General features: G+C 37.0%; 1 protein-coding gene across 2 annotated transcripts in view; it reads left to right on the top strand.

Annotated features, from left to right (window-relative positions):
* Positions 1 to 18,500, top strand: part of ANKS1B (ankyrin repeat and sterile alpha motif domain containing 1B) — a 1,101,801-nt gene that overhangs the window by 717,185 nt on the left and 366,116 nt on the right. For both annotated transcript variants that reach the window (XM_047867387.1, XM_047867386.1), the window contains exon 15: positions 5,876 to 5,982. In XM_047867387.1, coding sequence (XP_047723343.1) covers positions 5,876 to 5,982 — 107 coding nt within the window. The remainder of the gene's footprint in view (positions 1 to 5,875; positions 5,983 to 18,500) is intronic.

The raw sequence follows: 18,500 nt of genomic DNA, 5'->3' as shown, positions 1-18,500 counted from the left end.
CCTTGCCAACACTTGTTATTTCTTGTCTTTTGATACTAGCCATTCTGACAGGTGTGAGATGATATCTCATTGTAGTTTTGATTTACATTTTCCTGATGGTTAGTGATGTGAAGCATCTTTTTATGTGCCTGTGACCATCTGTATGTCTTCTTTGGGAAAATATCTATTCAGATTCTCTGCATATTTTTAAACAGATTGTTTTTTTTTAGTGTCGAATTGTTTTAAGTTCTTTATATATTTTGTATATTAACTCCTTATTGGATATATCACTTGCAAATACCTTCTCTCACTGCCTAGGTTGTCTTTTTGTTTTGTGTATGGTTTCCTTTACTGTGAAAAATCTTTTTATTTTGGTGTAGTCGCAATAGTTTGTTTTAGTTTCACTTCCCTAACGAGACATATCTAGAAAAATATTACTAAGGTGAATGCCAAAGAGATTACTATGCTTTATTCTAGGAGTTTTATGGTTTCATGTCTCACACTTAGGTCTTTAATCCATTTTGAGTTTATTTTTGTGTATGCTATAAGTAATGCAGTTTCATTCTTTTGCACCTAGTGTCTAGTTTTCCCAGAACCCATTTGTTGAAGAGACTGTCTTTTCCCCATTGTATATTCTTGCCTTCTTTGTTGTGGATTAATTGACAATATAATTGTGACTTTATTTCTGAGCTTTCTATTCTGTTCCATGATCTGTGGCTATTATTGTGCCAGTACTGTTTTGATTATTATGGCTTTGTAACATATCTTGAAATCTAGGATTGTGATACTTCCAGCTTTGTTCTTCTTTCTCAAGACTGCTTTGGCTATTCAGGTGTTTTGTGGCTCCATACATATTTTTGTATTATTTGTTCTAGTTCTGTGAAAAATGTTATTAGTCTTTTGATAGGGATTACATTAAATCTATAGATTGCTTTGGATAGTGTGGACCTTTTAACAATATTAATTCTTCCAACCCATGAACATGGAATATCTTTACATTTGTTTGTGTCATCTTCAATTTCTTTCATCTATGTTTTATAGTTTTCAAAGTATAGATCTTTTACTTCCTTGGTTAACTTTATTCCTAGATATTTTATTCTTTTTGGTGCAATTGTAAATGGAATTGCTTTCTTAATTTCTCTTTCTGCTACTTTGTTATTAGTGTATAGAAATGCTACCAATTTCTGGGTATTAATTTTTTATCATGCAACTTTACTGAATTCATTTATTACTACTAATAGTTTTTTGGTGGAATCGTTAAGGTTTTTCTGTGTATAATATCAATGTCATCTTCAAATAATGACAGTTTTACTTCTTCCTTACCAATTTGGATGCCTTTGTTTCTTTTCTTTCTGACTGATGTGACTATGACTTCCAGTACTGGGTTAAATAAAAGTGGCGAGAGTGGACATCCTGGTCTTGTTCCTGATCTTAGGGGAAACGCTCTCAGTTTTTCACAATTGAGTATGACATTAGCTGTGGGTTTGTCATATATGGCCTTTATTATGATGAAGTGTGTTCCCTCTAACCCCATTTTGTTGAGAGTTTTTATCAAGAACAGACATTGTATTTTGTCAAATGGTTTTTCTGCATCTATTGAGATGATCATATGATTTTTATTCTTAATTTCATTAATGGGGTATATCATGTTGATTGGTTTATGGATATTGAACCATCCTTGTGTCCTCAGAATAAATCCCACTTGAGGGTGGTGAATGATCCTTTTAATATATTGTTGAATTCACTTAGCTGATGTTTTGTTGAGGGCTAGTGCATCTATATTCATCAAGGATATTGGCCTGTATGCAAGCAAGTTATGCTTTGGTACAGAAGTCTGGACCTTGAAGTAACTCTCGCATCTCTCTCTCTCTCTCTCTCTCTCTCTCTCTCTCTCTCAAGAAATGAAAATCCTATGAAAGCCATTTCCAATGTCATTGATTTGTTTATTTAACAGAACTGATTTAATGCCTAGGTTGTGTGTGTGTGGCACTCTTCTAGGTTCTTGGTCCCTGGGATTAAGAAATGAGATAGGATTTGAGGAGCTGGCCAATAAATATATGCCTTACTAAGCCAAAACATTATTATATTCACACGATCTTTGTGTAGTTTGTCTACTTGCTCATAGTTCAAAATGATCAGGAGAAACCATGTGACCATGGTCACCATGTGACCCTGGGAAAGGCTGTAATTCTTATTTGCCTTTAATTCCACCTCATACCAGTTTTAGAGATGGCAAAAGACAAATAGTGTCTTGTTTTCAACTTCTCATACAGGTAATGTTGAGCAGCCAAAATCCCTTAAAACTGATTCCCAAACTGCAACAAACTTTTTGACCTTAAAAGATATAGAACCAATCAGAAATAAACTATAATCAAGTAAAAAAGAGAAAGAGGATGTTAAAAATTCAGACCTAAAAATTCTATTTAAAAACATATCATCTTGGGGTACCTGGGTGGCTCAGTTGGTTAAATATTCAGCTCTTAATTTCGGCTCAGGTCATAATAATCAGGGTCATGAGATTGAGCCCCATGCTGGGCTCTGCAGTAAGTGTGGAGCCTGCTTAAAATTCTCTCTCTCTTTCTCTGTAAAATAAATACAATGAGGGGCGCCTGGGTGGTGCAGTCGGTTAAGCGTCCGACTTCAGCCAGGTCACGATCTCGCGGTCCGTGAGTTCGAGCCCCACGTCAGGCTCTGTGCTGATAGCTGGGAGCCTGGAGCCTGCTTCAGATTCTGTGTCTCCCTCTCTCTCTCTGCCCCTCCCCCGTTCATGCTCTGTCTCTCTCTGTCCCAAAAATAAATAAACGTTGAAATAAATAAATAAATAAATAAATAAATACAATGAAAAAAATTTTTAAATAAAATCCTATTATTTTTTAAGTAAAGAATTCAGGGAGCACCTGAGTGGCTCAGTCAGTTGAGCATCTGACTTTGGCTTGGGTCACAATCTCACAGTTTGTGAGTTCGAGCCCCATCTAGGGCTGTGTGCTGACAGCTCAGAACCTGGAGCCTGCTTCGGATTCTGTGTCTCCATCTCTTTCTGCCCCTCCCCTGCTTGCTCTCTCTCTCTCTCTCTCTCTCTCTCAAAAATAAATAAACATTAAAAATTTTAAAAAAAAGAATTCAGAGACTTGGGATAGAATTTTTAAATGAAATTTTAAATCTGAAACTAGAAATTTATGTAGTTTGGATTATGACATAAAAATTATATTATTTGGTTTAGCAGGTGCATACTGAGTCCTTACTTCAAGCAGTATTAGCGAGACATAGCTCTACATTGAGAAATAAGTCTTGTACAAAATAACTACAATATTACACAGAAAATATTTGTTCTAATAGAGGATCTAATAATGCCACTTAAAACAGATAAATAAGAGAGTTATTCCTGTTAGGAGGGATTATAAAAGATTTCAGAAAGGAAATGTTATCTGATTCAAAGCCAATGAAGGGGAAAAAATGTAGGGACATAACAAAACCAACCCAAGTATGTTACAGGCTGCCTTTAGAGACCAGCCAGTGATCCTACCTGACTGGAGTACTGGAGAAAAGTAAATAAATGCAAATGATTTGTAGTAGATTGTGGAGATCCCCAAATGTTATCACAGGAGCTGTGAGTTTCTTTTGAAGCCCACTGAAAACCATGGGGGTGGTTTTGAAACAAAGCATAATAACTAAAACTGTCTTAGAGAGATTAATCTGACACCCATGTATAAAATAGATTTTAAAATATCAGAGATAGAAGACCAACATAGAGGCTTTTGTTTTATTTTATATTTTAAGTTTATTTACTTATTTTGAGAGAAAGAGACAGCAGGGGAAAGGGAGAAAGAGAGGGAGATGGAGAGAATCCCAAGCAGGCTCCATTCTGTCAATACAGAGCCCAACATGGGGCTCAAACTCATGAACTGTGAGATCATGACCTGAGCTGAAGTCAAGAGTCAGTCCCTTAACCACTAAGCCACGAAGGCACCCCTTGATGCTATTGTTACATTAGGCCACATGGGCCTAAACTAAGATAACAGAATCAAAGTAGATGGCAGTTCCATAAACAAGAAACAGGAAATAGAATCCAGGGAATGGATGCAAGAGACAGTGGTGAGGGGTAACTAGAACTCGACAATGCCTGTCAGCAGTGGAAGAGGGAGTACAAGATGTTTTGAAGTTTGATGTCTATGTGCCAGGGAAGCTGACAATGTTCTTAAAAAGAGAAAGATAAGGTTTAGGGAAAGAAGAAAAATAATGTTTAATTTATTTAATAAATATTTATTGAGCACTTATTATGTGCCAGACACTGTTTCTGGGGAGATGAGAATTATGTTTGATTTTTAAAACATTTTATGTAGAAAAGGCACTGTTCCCAGTCTGTGTAACCCAAAAGCCAGAGCTGGAACCAGTGAGTAGGAGCCAGGTAGGAAGTAAAAAATCTAATAAGTGGAGGCTTCCTGATAAGTAGTGAGAGCTCTGTTCCAGGCAGTATTCAAGCACAAATTGGATGATAATCTTCCGGGCACTCTGTGACAAGGGATTTCTGCCTTAAGAGAGAGGTTAGACTAACCCTTCCACAAGTTCTCTCCCAGTCTTAAGTAAGAACATATATTCTTTCCTATGATCTGGTCCTGTGGGTTCTATTATTAATCTCTGGTTTCTTGTAATTATTAAATAAATTACTCAATCTGTCTGCCATTCAGTAAAACTCACACATTCGCATCTGTTATTCTTGAATTATTTTTGGTTAGGGCTCTTCTTCTTTATTAAAAATCTCTACCCAGTAATGTTACCTTTATAGCTAATTTAGAATGCTAACCCTGGTAGACTGGGTTATAAATATCAGAGGGGAAAGGGATTTCTTGTGCCTAATAATATTTTTGTTTGGAATAAGCCCTGCAAATGAGAAATGAATTATCTTGACTTCAAGATTGCGATGCAGTTTCTGTATTTTGCAGTAATTCAGAAAGGAAAAAAAAATATCTCACAGAGGTTCATTTTGATACAGCATGTTAAAGAAAGAGAATAATTATTCTCAAAACCCTGTAAAGCTTTACATCAGAAGCATTTATCTGTGTTGCATTTAGAAAAGAAGAAAGGAAAGAGAAGAAAAGGAAAGGAAAAAAGAAACCTGTAGTGAGCTCCGCTATAAGCTATAGTTAAAGCTTTACATTTCCTGGTGTCTTTTGAAACGTAAAATTCCACAACAAATAGCCCTGTAACGTATAACCAGTATGAAGATTCAATTGAGATTTAAGCACTTTGGTTTGCTTTTGAATCTTGCTATTTTCTGCATTTGTTTTGACTGCTCTCATCATTCAGGATTGACGCTTGGATGGGTGTGTAGGAGGAAGCAGCAGCAGCAGGCTTACAGCTTGCAGACAAAAAAAAAATCTGCCTTATCTGATGGCTATTATTGAAAATGCGAGGTGTAGCCTGGGCTGGGTAATGAAGGGGAGCGAGCGAGGGGGAGCAGGGAGCATGGAGCTGCATACTGATGAGTGTAGGAGTACTTGATAAAAAGAATTCTGGCTGCTGGCCGTGCATTGCTCATTGTGGAGTACTCCAACAATCACATAGAACGCAGACCAGCCTAAGCTGACAGCTTGATATGCCTTCTTCTGCTGCCTGGTTTTGGGGGCTGTATGACGTACTGGTCGGTAGTAAAGATTAATATGTAAGAAATGTGGAGCTAGGATCAAGTCATACTCCACAGCCTGCCTGGCAAACTATGTTTTACTTCTGACTTTGCTCTCTCGCTGAGAACATTAATCTGTCAAGCTGGCGGGCTCTTTTGATAGCAACTTTCCCAGGAGCATGATGTGGCAATGCCACCTCTCAGCCCAGGACTACCGCTATTACCCAGTGGACGGCTACTCCCTGCTTAAACGCTTCCCTCTTCATCCTCTTACAGGACCCAGATGCCCCGTCCAAACAGTGGGACAATGGTTGGAAAGCATTGGGCTACCTCAGTACGAGAACCACCTGATGGCTAATGGATTTGACAATGTACAGTTTATGGTAAGACGCTCTCTGTGTCCATGGAGCTGCCTTTTGTCTGTCTTTGCTTCTTATGTGTCTTACACGGCTCAGAGGCAGCCTGATTTGCACCAAAACCGGTCAATTTATATATGTAACTGCATCAGAAAATTGGATGCCCTTAGGACTGAACTTACTGTGTACATATAGACACTTGCTGAAAAATGAGATCTACGGGCATCCATATACATATGTATTATATGAATGAACCGGTGAGAGTACTATTTATAGGCAGTGAAAGAAGATTAACATTTATATTCTCCCTGTCATTCTTTGTGTGCTTTTTATAAATTTGTAATCTCAGAATACCCAGTTAGATTATAGTACTCTTCGGTCAATTCTAGATTCCTAAAACATATTTTTTTTCATTTGAGCATCAGCATTTAATGATTAATTTGACAATCTGTTATGTTTACGGTGTGAAGATTATTTTTTTTCTTATAATTGTTCGATAAGCAGTTTAAATTGTGTGGATGACCTTTAATTTGTTAGCAAACTGCTTCAGATGGTCAATAATGGAGAACATTCACTTACTTACATATGCTGATTGAAGAGCACTGAAGTGTTTTTTATTACTTTAGGTAAAAAACAAACACTTCCATCAATTACCTGTCTATTTAGAAAGAGAGGCTGATGGACCAAATACATTCATATACTTCTAAATACTAGTCTGCATGCAGTCTAAACCCGGTGTGTGCAAACTTCTCACTATGATGAATATAGGCGAGGAAGGAGGGTGGGGAGATGTGCGGACCCATAATACAGCTTTCTAATCATTCATATATCTCCCCCAGTGCTCATCAGTTTCCCTTGTTAAGCTACGTCACAGTCCTTATTACCTTTCCTTGCTTTTAAGTTCCCATCACATATATTACTGATCCCTAAATTTAGAGACAGCTACATAATATAAGCATATAGCACACAAATGGCTTGAAGAAATAATTAATAGCTATTTCTAAATAAAATGCTGGGGCTGACATCTGAAGCTTATTCATAGGAGAACTGGTAACAGAATATGACAGCTAGTTATGTTTTTTTTTTTAATTTCCATTTGAGATGACTTTTCTCCGAGCTTAACTTGACTATTATAGATTTAAAAATTGGTCAAATTGTTAAACTTCTGCCTCTTTTCCAAAAAAAGTGTATCCTCCGTGAGCTTTTTTAAAAAGCTACATAAATGTAAGAAGATGTATGAGCTCGAAGTAATTGTATACATAGAACTCTTTATGAACCTGTTTTTTATAATAGGATATGCAGCTACTGTTATTTTTCTCATGTTAAAGAGAACTGTCACTGATTAGACAGACAAGATATTGTGGGTATTGAAACAGGAAAAAAAGTGAAATGTCTTCAGTTGCTATGACAGTCTTAGGACACTGAGAAGATTTAGGACAGGCTTAGGACACTAAACAGAGAATACTAAGCATTTGGGGAACTATCAAACAGGATGGAGATCTTTTCATGGTTATTTATATTTACTGTACATTTTGATGTCTTTATTCTTTCTCTCTGACTCTACCTGTGATAAGACTTTCTCATTCCCATTCTTCATACTCTTGTCCAAATTTATTCTGATCCCATGAGAAGTTAGGTCTTTGGATTCTGGCTACTTCCAAATATTTTAATTCAGCATAATTTTCCTCTGAATATTAAACACATTTGAGCAAATATAACCCCTTTTTGAAAGCCTAAAACTGAAAGGTTAATTAAACAAGTTTCAAATAAGCATTTGGAGGTCTTAAAACAACGTTCAGGAATGAATTATGTATAAGCATTCCAAAGTGTATCTGGGAGGCAAAAATCCTGGGTATATGTGACAAAACCAAGGTTTGAGCTTCTCCATAGATTATTGTCTAATTTTTTCAATTCTAAGTTTTATATATAATTTTCCAGAAAATTAGAAAACAGTTAATGCAAATAAGTCAAATACTTTCTTCATGAGACAATTAATTAAAAAAATAAAAACTTTGATCATTTAGAGGAGTTAATTATGAAAATTGAGCAAATCATAAAATGGTGTCATCAATTGTTGCTTTATCTGCTGCTATACCCTATTTACTACTAGTGTCATAAAAAATCAGTTTCTACATTTACAAAATTTATTGATTGATTTCCATAATCAAACTTATTTAATTATGAATTTAGTTAAGTGTACCAATATAATCAGCCCACTTTAAGAAACAGATTTCATTAATGGGGTGAAAAATTTGTTAGACCTGTTTAGTCTCCACTCAGTATCATATTCTAGCTTTTATTTTTCTTGAAGCACATTCTGACCTGCATTTATTCATCCTGTTGCCTAAGCAACAAGCACCACACTCCCATTAACTGTGATGTAGTGCAGGTCTTATTAGCTTTTTAGAACAAGACAGTAGAGACATCAAAAGGGTATAATTAATGTTGCTTGAAACTTCATTGTACATCCGCGCATAGTTATACTTTATTTAGGAAACATTCTCAAGAGTTATTTTTTTTATTTAATCAATATTCCATTATTGAATGTTTTCTATATAAGTGACTTCCAAAGTATTTATTGAAAGCTTAAATATTTTTTACCAACTCTGTTCTACATACTCTCACACGTAAATACAATATATGGATGATTTATCCACATGGCTATGATTAACTGTAATAAAGATTTCTTATATCAATTCCTAGACATAGTTAGAAAAAGCAAGACTCCCATTTATTTTTGTATCTCTATCAATTATTGCTTCTCCTTTGGGCCCTTAATGCTTATCCATGATTTTATTGATGCATGAATTTTTTTTCAGTGCCTAAAATCAAAATACCAAACTTTTTCTTTATGTACCTGGTCCTGCTTTGCTGACATTTGTGCACATAGTTTTGACTTTCTTGTACCCTTAAATATATAAAATAAATTGAAATTGATCCAATTAAATAACTATAAAACTATATCAGGTGACCTAAGACTTTGGGAGAGTCAGATCTATGTTGCGCTCAAAAGCCCCTTTAACACAGAATTTTTCATCTGAAGACTTATCCAAGCCCCACTTACCTGCTCATCCCCTCTGAAGTCATACATCATCAGCTCCCCCCTTGTAAGACATATGCTGTTCACTAGCCTCTGGGAATGCTGCCGGGGCCCTAAAATATATGTGTTTCAACATTACTTTTTTTTTAAACCAAGGAGTTTTGATATGAAGTGTTTAATGTACAAAATGTATATGCTTATTTACTTCCTTATTGTGCAAGTTTCTATCATCCTCTCCTTTTTCCAAGTCTGATGACTGCTTGCTAAATTTTAAGACTCAAACTATCTATTCTTATCTTGATGACTGCTCATTTGTACTCTCCTCCCCCCATCCTCTACAGCTATTTCCTCTCCTTCCCCTCTTTCTTTTATCCTCAAAGGTCCAACTCAATCCCTGCCTTGTTTATGTAGCTTTCCTTAATGACGCTAGTCCTTTGGAGCCTCTCATTTCTCTGAACTCATGTAGTGGTTGTATTCAGTATGAAAAATTACATTTGGCATGCCATTATTCACTCTCTAGAATTATAAGTTTTCACTTGTATATATCTTGTCTCTCCCACTAGACTAGAAACTCTTCAAGTCCATGTTCTGTGTGTTCAATTGCCTTGCCTTTATCACAAGTCCTACCATAATGCTGTGTATATAGACATCATCCCATGACAACTAGATACACAGCAGACTGTTGTAGATGGATCACCAGCCTCTTGTTTAAACTGGAAGCCTTGTTTTACCAATGGAACATGAAGTTTTAGCCCCCTTCATTCATTCATTCATTCATGCAACAAACTCTTAAACATCTTGTATGTGCTAGGAACAGTGTTAATTCCTGGGAATGTAACCATGAACAATACATGCTTCTTGACCTCTATTAGGTTACAATATTGCTCTCAGACCTACATATCATTTGCATGCACGTTAGACACTCATTCCGTCATGTGCTCACACATACACATACACTCTATCACAGGGATCTTGCCCTCATTCTTTTATATAATCACCATCCTTCAGCACATTACTTACTAACAATTGCTTTTCCAGCAATAAATTACAGTAGGCAATGGAAGAAATAAAATTTCTCATAGCAGGGGGTAAAGAAAGATAAAGATACTGATAACAACAAAACACTGACAGTGTTATGGTAGATTTATGGTCCAAAAACTGAATCAAGAAGTTTATATTATTGGAGGAGGACTGACTCATATCCTCACCAGGATAACTAGCTAGTAGTTATATTTGTAAACTCTAATCAAAAAAAGGGAAAAAGTGAAATTATGCCAAGTCATTTTTTTAACACTTCCTATGTTTCTAGCAGTTGCCATCTAGGTTGGCTTAGGATGCTTTGACCATTTTTAAAATGTCCAAAATGCAGCCTTTACAGAGTAAAAAATAAAAATAATTCCAGAAGCCCTATGTGGTCTGGCATTTTTGTACACTTGGGTGAGTAGCATTCATAAAGGACTTCCTGAAGGTCAGCATGAGTAGTGCCTATTAGAAACTGAAGTAAAGCCGCAGAGCTCTTGGAAGTCATCCATTTGGACAAAAGATTTAAGAAAGAGTCATCTTATAAGTATGTAGTTGAAGTTTCCTTCTCCATTTTGTGGTGCATTTTATATGCTAATGCGCTTACTTCTCTTTTCCTCTTTTACATAACTTTTCTGTAGTAAGAGCACCATTTGCAGTTGACCTGACAAAATGACCTTTCATGTGTCTTAGCAGCATTATGATCCAAGAAAGAAGTTAAACTTGTGAAGCAGAAAAATAAATTGTTCCTAAAGGCCAAGACTAATAACCCCCAGGATGATTTCTTGTTTCAAATATTTCTTAAGAAAATTTTATAAAGTTACTGATATTTCAAGGTCCAAGAGAAAAATACCTGCCACACTCTCCACTTCATCCTGTTTCTGCAACAGTCTAGGCTCTGAAGTGGGTGGCTTTATGGTGAATGTGCAGCTATAATTTTACAAACTCAGTCCAGTAGTTACACATCCACTTCTGCAAAATAAAAAAAAAAATATTCTTTTTTCAACTACAGGCATTTAAAGTCTGTTGGCATCCAAAAGTCAAAGCCAGGAGGGAGTCATTCTTTATCTGGACAACAGCTTAATTACAAATGTAATAGGCAACAGCCTCGCAGTGGTGTGAGAGAGAACTCAAGTAAGACTTCTCATTTCCACTGCCTTGCTTCTCTATGATTCGGTTTACTCATCTGTAAAATCAACCTAATGAGGGATCTAGGAGAAATGTTCTTTGGACTTGTTATTTAATATTTTGAACCATTTAAAGTTTCAGGGTACAATATTGGTGCTGGCAGAGCTGTTAATTGTTTCTGTAGATCTCATTAGCCATGGAAGGACACTGATTGCTTGTGCAGTGGAAAGTCAGAAATGAAGGCATGTTCAGGGATGACCATCTTAGAAGAATGGCTTTCAGAAAAAACATTAGCTGAAATTCTAATCTGGTGATAGTGAGGAGGCCTTTTCTTCCACCTAGATGTTATTGCAGTTACCTTTTTAAGCATTAAAATAAGCTGCCCCATTTTCTAATAATGCAGTACTACGACTCCCATTACTAACTCCTGCTCACATGAATTGGCCTTTAATTTAGTCATGTAGCATATTTGCATAATTTCATCTCCAGTATTGCTTCAAATGACCAGATATTTGGGATGAAGAATTTACTTCATGAATCAGAAAACTTATTCAAACTTCTGAATTACAGACTAATTTTAAGAAATCCAGCCACAATTGTATTTTTCACTTCTTTAAAAAGACAGTTCTCTCAAACATGTGTTCACAGGCAATGACCTCCATTTTCTCACTCCCATCACCTCCTTAACCCCTATAATCCTGCCTGCTTCCCAGATCTTCTGCTAAAATTGTTCTCTTTGAAGTCAGCTGTGACCTGCTTCTTGCCAAATCCCAGCCCCCTTTCTTCTCACTTCATTTCTCTTGCCCTCGTTACAATGTCTTATTTTCAGCACCCACTCTTTATTGACATTTACTCCCTTATTGATATTTGCTAGGGTTCTGTGACATTACACTGCCCTTTCCAATCATTCCTGTTCCTAATCCTCCTCCCACCTCCAAATGTGCACGGTGCTCTACCTGTCCATCCATCAGAGAGATCATTAGTTCTCATGGATCCATAGCTGTCCCTATTCTGCCTCTTTCTACCTGGCTTCCAATACTGTCCAGCTACTCAATAAACATTTCCATATACGTGTATGCATGCAAAGCATTTAGCACAGACTTGGCATAGAACAAATGCCCAACAAATGTTAAGTATTACTGCAGCCAGAGTGCTCTTTCTAAAGCACACGTTTGCTTTAGCACTACTCTGCTTAAAATAATTCAGTGATTCTCAGTTACTTACGGGAGATTATGTTTCCAAAATCCTTAATATGGCTTTCATATTCAGGATCCTTTATGGCCCCAATTTAATTTTCAGCCTCTTCTGTTACCATTTTCTCTCTACAGTTCTAGGGAACCATGTATTTATTTTTCACTGCCTGGCCTTTGCACCTGCTGCTCTCTGCCAAGAATGACCTTCCTTCCCCTCTTAACTCCTTTTTACCCTTTAGTTCTCAGCCTGGTTGTCACTTCTTTTAGCTGTCACTTCTTCCCTGACCCTCCAAGCATGGGTCAAGAATGCTTCTTCTGTAGTTCCCTTTCTTACAACTTTTTTTACTGTGCCACATTAGCTATTTACATGTCCACCTACCTACACACACAAATAATAGAACAGGGGTCAGCAAACTTGTTTTGTCAAAGGCCAGATAGTAAATATATTTAGGCTTTGATAATCATATGGTCTCTGTTGCAACTATTCACCTCTGCTGTTTTAGTATGAAAAGAGCCATAGACAATATATGAATGATGGATGTGGCTATGTTCCAATAAAGCTTTATTTACAAAAATGCAGATTTGGTCAAAGAGCCGTAGTTTGCTGCTTGATTAATGTACTCAATTATTTTTAACTCCTTGAGAATTAGAAATATGTTTTGATCCTCTATATCTCCAGAGACAACCCATGGCTTACACATGTAGGCACAGTAAATGTTTGCTGAAAGGAGGAAGAAAAAAGCAAACAAAGATGAATAAAAGAAAGAGAGAAGGAAAAAGGGAGTAAGGGAATCTGGCAAGTGACTACAGCAAGGTTCCTGAAGGCCTGTTTGGTTTAAAGAGAACCCAGTCAATAGCTGAGGATATTCAGAGCAAAAGCCAGCCTTCAGGAGTCTCATAAGAGCTAGAGAGGGTGTTTTTGCTCTAACCAATCAGATGGGAGTATATTTTCAGCAAGGGAAATGCACAGGCATAGGAACTAGAAAAACACAGCTGCAAAGGGAGCCTGTAGTTCACACTCTTTGAAATTCCTTTATCTTCCTTCTTCACCTAATTGTGCAGCATTGTTCATGATTCAGCTTGAACATCACTTCCTCCAGGAAGTATTTCCTTATACCATCCAGTCATCTGGCTGTCATAATCACTCTGTCCCTGTGCACCCCAGCACCCTGCTCTTAGCCCTATGCTAATCTGTATTATATTGCGCTGTAATTATGTTATATGTTCAGATGTCTACCTCCCACCCTAAAACATGAGTTCCTTTAGAGGCAGAGACCAGGTCTTATTTATCTCTGTATTCCTAAAGCCTAGTAGAGTACCTGGCATATAGTGGCTTCTGATAAACATTGATTGGATGGAATTTTAAAGTTCTGTTTGGTTTCATATAAATTATCCCCTGTAATTCTCACCGTATCCTTGTCAGTAAGTATTAGTATCTCCATAGTTATAAATGAAGAGAATTATTTTAATATTATTATTATTATATTCATAAATGAAACTCAACAAGATTAAAAAAAATTGCCCAGTACCACCTGGATTTCAAAAACAAACCTTTTTATTCTAAAAGTCCCTGCTCAATTCACTAAGACCACATTTATTTCATCATTCTTCCTATCACTCATTCAGTGACTGTTAAGAGAGCCCCTGTTAAATTGTAGACATGGAACAGGACACCAGCCCTGCCCTTGAAGCACTCCCAGTTTGTTGTACTTCTGGTCCTTTGAGGTACTTCTTTATCTTACTTCTTAATTTTCTACCTCATCCCCACTACTTCTCAAGAGGGCCTCTGCTTTAATCAGACTAGAACACTCACTGCCAAATATATACCTTTACTTTCTTCATAATTTCCCTTCTACCTAACATAGCTTATCTCCTCCAAATTGCCTATTCAAGAAAAACCCATTCCTCAAGGCCCTGCCCCCCACCCCACCCCCTCTGTGGAGACTTCTTCTACTGATTTGGATCCTGACCACCTCTGCAGCTTCATCTTTTACCCCTCTTAAGCTCTGGCTGTGTTGAATTATTACAATTCTACAACCGAGCCATACCTAATCACACATCCAAGTCTTTGCACACAGCATCTTATACACACTGTTCTCTACTCAGTTCCCTTCCTGCACTCATTCTTAGCCTGGTAACCCTTACTTCAAAAGCCCAGATCAGAGGATCCTTCTTGGGAGCCTTTTACAAATTCTGTTGTGGTATTCCTCAACTACCCTTCACTGGCTTCCCATGGCACCCTATACACATCCGTGAATGAAGCAGGCTTATCACACAGGCGGAATTATCTGCTTCTTTACCTCTTTCCCCTGAAAGAAAGAACAATGTTTTGGTCAGTATTATTTTCCTAGTACATAGGTCCTTGTATAGTTTGCTATAGCTGCCTTAACCAACTGCCACAAACTGTGTGCTGTAGACAACAGTAATTTATTGTCACAGTTCTGAAGGCCAGAAGTCCAAGGTCAAGGTGTTGGCAAGACTGGTTCCTCTGAGGGATATGAGAGGAGGCTCTGTTCTAGGCCTTCACTTGCCAGTAGTCTTCTCCCTGTGTTTTCAAATCACAAATGTGTGTGTGTGTGTGTGTGTGTGTGTGTGTGTGTGTCCAAATTTCCTCTTCTTATAAGGGCACCAGTCATATTGGATTAGGTTCCACACTAATGGCCTCATTTTTAACTTGATTACCTCAGTAAAGACCTTATCTCCAAATAAAGTCACATTCTGAGGGACTGGGGGTTAGGACTTCAACATATGAATTTATGAGGAACACAATTAAGCCCATAAAAGTTCTTAATAAATATGTGTACATGCTTATCCTTTATTATCCTTCATGTTGCCAAGCACAGTCCATAATGGTCACACAATAAGTACTTGATTAATTGAATTAATCTTAATGTACTTGAGGTTTACATGAGATTTAAAATGTTCAAAGAATCTGATGTTATTCTTTCATCAATGATAAATGCAATCTTCCTGATAACTTATAGTTTTGCACGCATGGGTAATCATGTACAAGGTCACACTGCTAGTCAGCATGAGAAGCAGCAGGGCCACAGCTAACTTCCTACCTCTCTAGCCCTGCACTCTTTCTATTATACTTTGCAGCTCTGCTGGCCCCTAAATAAATTACATTTATAGGAAATATTCATTTGTTGGCCATCTTTATGATGACTATTGATAACTATTTGGTAGAAAAGCCTAAGGGAATAGATGATTAGATAAGTCATGTTTTATAGGAAGAAAAGAAAATATAACCAATTTAATAAAATAACTACTATTTTATCACAAAATTTTTATATATATTTTTACTACATTCTATTTACCTCTCCCACAAATGTTATGAAGTATGTAGTATTATTCCAGTTTACCAATTACAAAACTTAAAGAGAGCCCAAATATCTGGCCCAAAGCACTCAAGATTCAAACCCTGGTCACAGTCCAAAGGGGAAAAAAAATCAAGATTTGCTGGGGAAACATAATGTAGGTGAGCTAAGAAAGGTATGGGTTCTCAACAAACAAAAATAACATAAGCATCCCTTGTTCTTGGAGGGATTATTCAGAGTACCAAGAAGAAAGGTGAGAGAGAAGAAAAACCTTGCCTCATGTAGTGATGAGGAAGTCCAGACTAAGGAATCTCCCACCCTAAATAGGGTTATAAAAATCATGCACCGCCAGGTCAAGTCTGTCCTGAGACTATGAGACTACCTAAGTGGGAGTCATTCCATGCATACATAAGACACCACAGCAAACAGGAGTAGTGTTCATGGAAGCCATGATTTACCTTTCAGAATAATCTTTTCTAAAGTGTAATGAGTTGTCATTATGAATTGCTACATATTTTTATCCACCAGAAAACTCAAGCTAAAGAACACAGAAATAACCTTCCAGGTCATTGCCTGGACATGTTACTGACTTCATCCCAGACTTCCTCATCTGGTCTGTACGTACCATGCACATCATAGACATTGGAAACTATCCAGTCACTTAACAGCATATGATCTAAAAGAGTTTTGAGAAACAAGAGTCCTTATAACTCTACTTAGAAGTTATGGAGGCATATTAGGAGAAGAGAAAAATACGATGAATAATTAATAAAGGCCTCTGAATATCAGGTCATTGATTTCTGCCCCTTGAGTCCACAGAATTAAATTTCAGATTGTTAAACTTTTACCTTCTGTCAGACTGAGTAAAGATGATTAGGATTCATATCCAAAGCATTGTGGAACATCTTGGGTTTATAAGCCAATGTCTGTTTAGATGGCTGGCAAGAAGAATTAGGTTTGTCCTTCCAGAATTTTGAAGGATATCTGAGAATAACAGGCCTAGAATCTAAAGTATCTCAAGTTTATTTGACAGGAGTTATATTATACATTCTTTTATCAGAAAGGAGTAATCCTATAGAGAAGGAGTTGAGCATTTTGTATTCATCAGGCCTATAACTATGTAACCCATCCTGTTATCTGCTAGCTCAGAACAAGTGAACAGAAAATACAGGCAGGCCAATATCTACTCCAGATATCCCCTACTCCTTAAAAAAAAAAAAGCAAGCAGAAGATCATTCATATCAATTCAATCATTTAAGAACTGCTGGATAAATAACAATGAGGTTCTTTTGATGGCTAATGGAATGGAGGGTATGTTATACAGTAAAAAAAATGTAATCCAATTACTTCCTGGTAATTAATTATGAGGTAGTGGAAATGAGGATACCATATTAAGTTCCTGTTGCACTTCATAGTCTTTAAAACTCTTGTACATATATTATCTCAATTAATCTGGGAGACAATATAAATAAATTCTATTTTTAGTTCTAGCATAAATGGTATAACATTAGGCAAGCCTTCTTCTCTGCAATCTCTGAACAAACTAAGATATAACCTAATTTTTTTTCAAAACCCTCCCTCAATCCTATATCTGTCCTGGATGCTACCTGATTTCTCTTCTCTTCACAACCAAGCTTCTCCAAAGAAATGTCTAAATTGCTGGCTTGCACTTCAACTCAATACAATCAAGCCTTGATACAATTAGCCTCTGTCAACATCCTGAAATTATTTATACATGGTGACTAATGAGCTTTTAATTCCCCAAGTACAATATATTCTTGCCAATCCTTATTTACTTCATCTTTCTATGGTCTTTGTTTCTGTTGACCACTTGCTTCCTCCTTGGCTTCTGTATCCTCAGCATCTCCTGCCCTGATAGTCACCCCTTCTCTGGCTCCTTTGTAGAACTCTCTGCCTCTACCTCCCTAGGGTTTAGCCCTTTTCCTCTTCTCTCACACTCCACACATTCACCTTAGATTACCTTACTTATACTCAACAAAGGCAAAAATTTTCTACTTCTATTTTGTCTGACACCTCTAACTCAAAGTGTCTAAAAGTGGAAAGATCTTTCCCCCAAAACTTGTTCCATGAGAAAGTGATCAATTGAACAGAATGATGATGAAGGATCAAGTGAAGTGAGACTAGAGAAAGAGCCACCAATCTGGCCACTCAGAGGCCACTAGAAAACTTAACAAGAGCACATGCAGTGGAGTAAGGGGTACAGAAGCCATATTACATTGGGTGTAAGATGTAGTAGAATGGACAACTATTGAAGGAAGTTTTGCTGAGAATGGGAGCACAGAAATTAGCAAGTAAGTGATTTGGAGGACAAAGGAAGATGGTTTTAAACTGGGGAGATTGGAGTCATGTTTTGCAACTAAAAGGAATGATCAGATAGAAAGGGAGATATTGTTGAGGGTTGCCTGGGTGGCTCAGTCAGTTGAGCATCCGACTCTTGGTTTTGGTTCAGGTCATGATCTCATGGTTTATGAGTTCAAGCCCCGCATCGGGCTCTGCACGGACAGTGCAGAGCCTTCCTGGGATTTTTCTCTCCCTCTCTCTCTCTCTCTCTGCCCCTCCCTGGCTTGCTCTCTCTCTCAAAAAATAAATAAATAAGCAAAAATTTTTTTAAAAAGAAAGGGAGATATTGATATTGGTGAAGAAAGAAGGATTGAATGAGTGAATGAAGGTGAGAGGGGTTGGAATCCAGAGATAAGTAGAGGAATTGTCTTTGATGGGGATGTTCCTATTGTAAAGGAAGGAAGACAGAAGATAGGAACTATAATGATTTTTATAGAGATGAAAATATGGGTATATATTTCCTCTAGTGGTTTCTATTTTCTA

This window comes from Prionailurus viverrinus, chromosome B4 (genome assembly GCF_022837055.1).
Source record: "Prionailurus viverrinus isolate Anna chromosome B4, UM_Priviv_1.0, whole genome shotgun sequence".
In the NCBI taxonomy this organism is placed as follows: Eukaryota; Metazoa; Chordata; class Mammalia; order Carnivora; family Felidae; genus Prionailurus; species Prionailurus viverrinus.
Note: the sequence above shows the minus strand (reverse complement) of the source record. Positions and strands in the feature narration are given on the sequence as shown.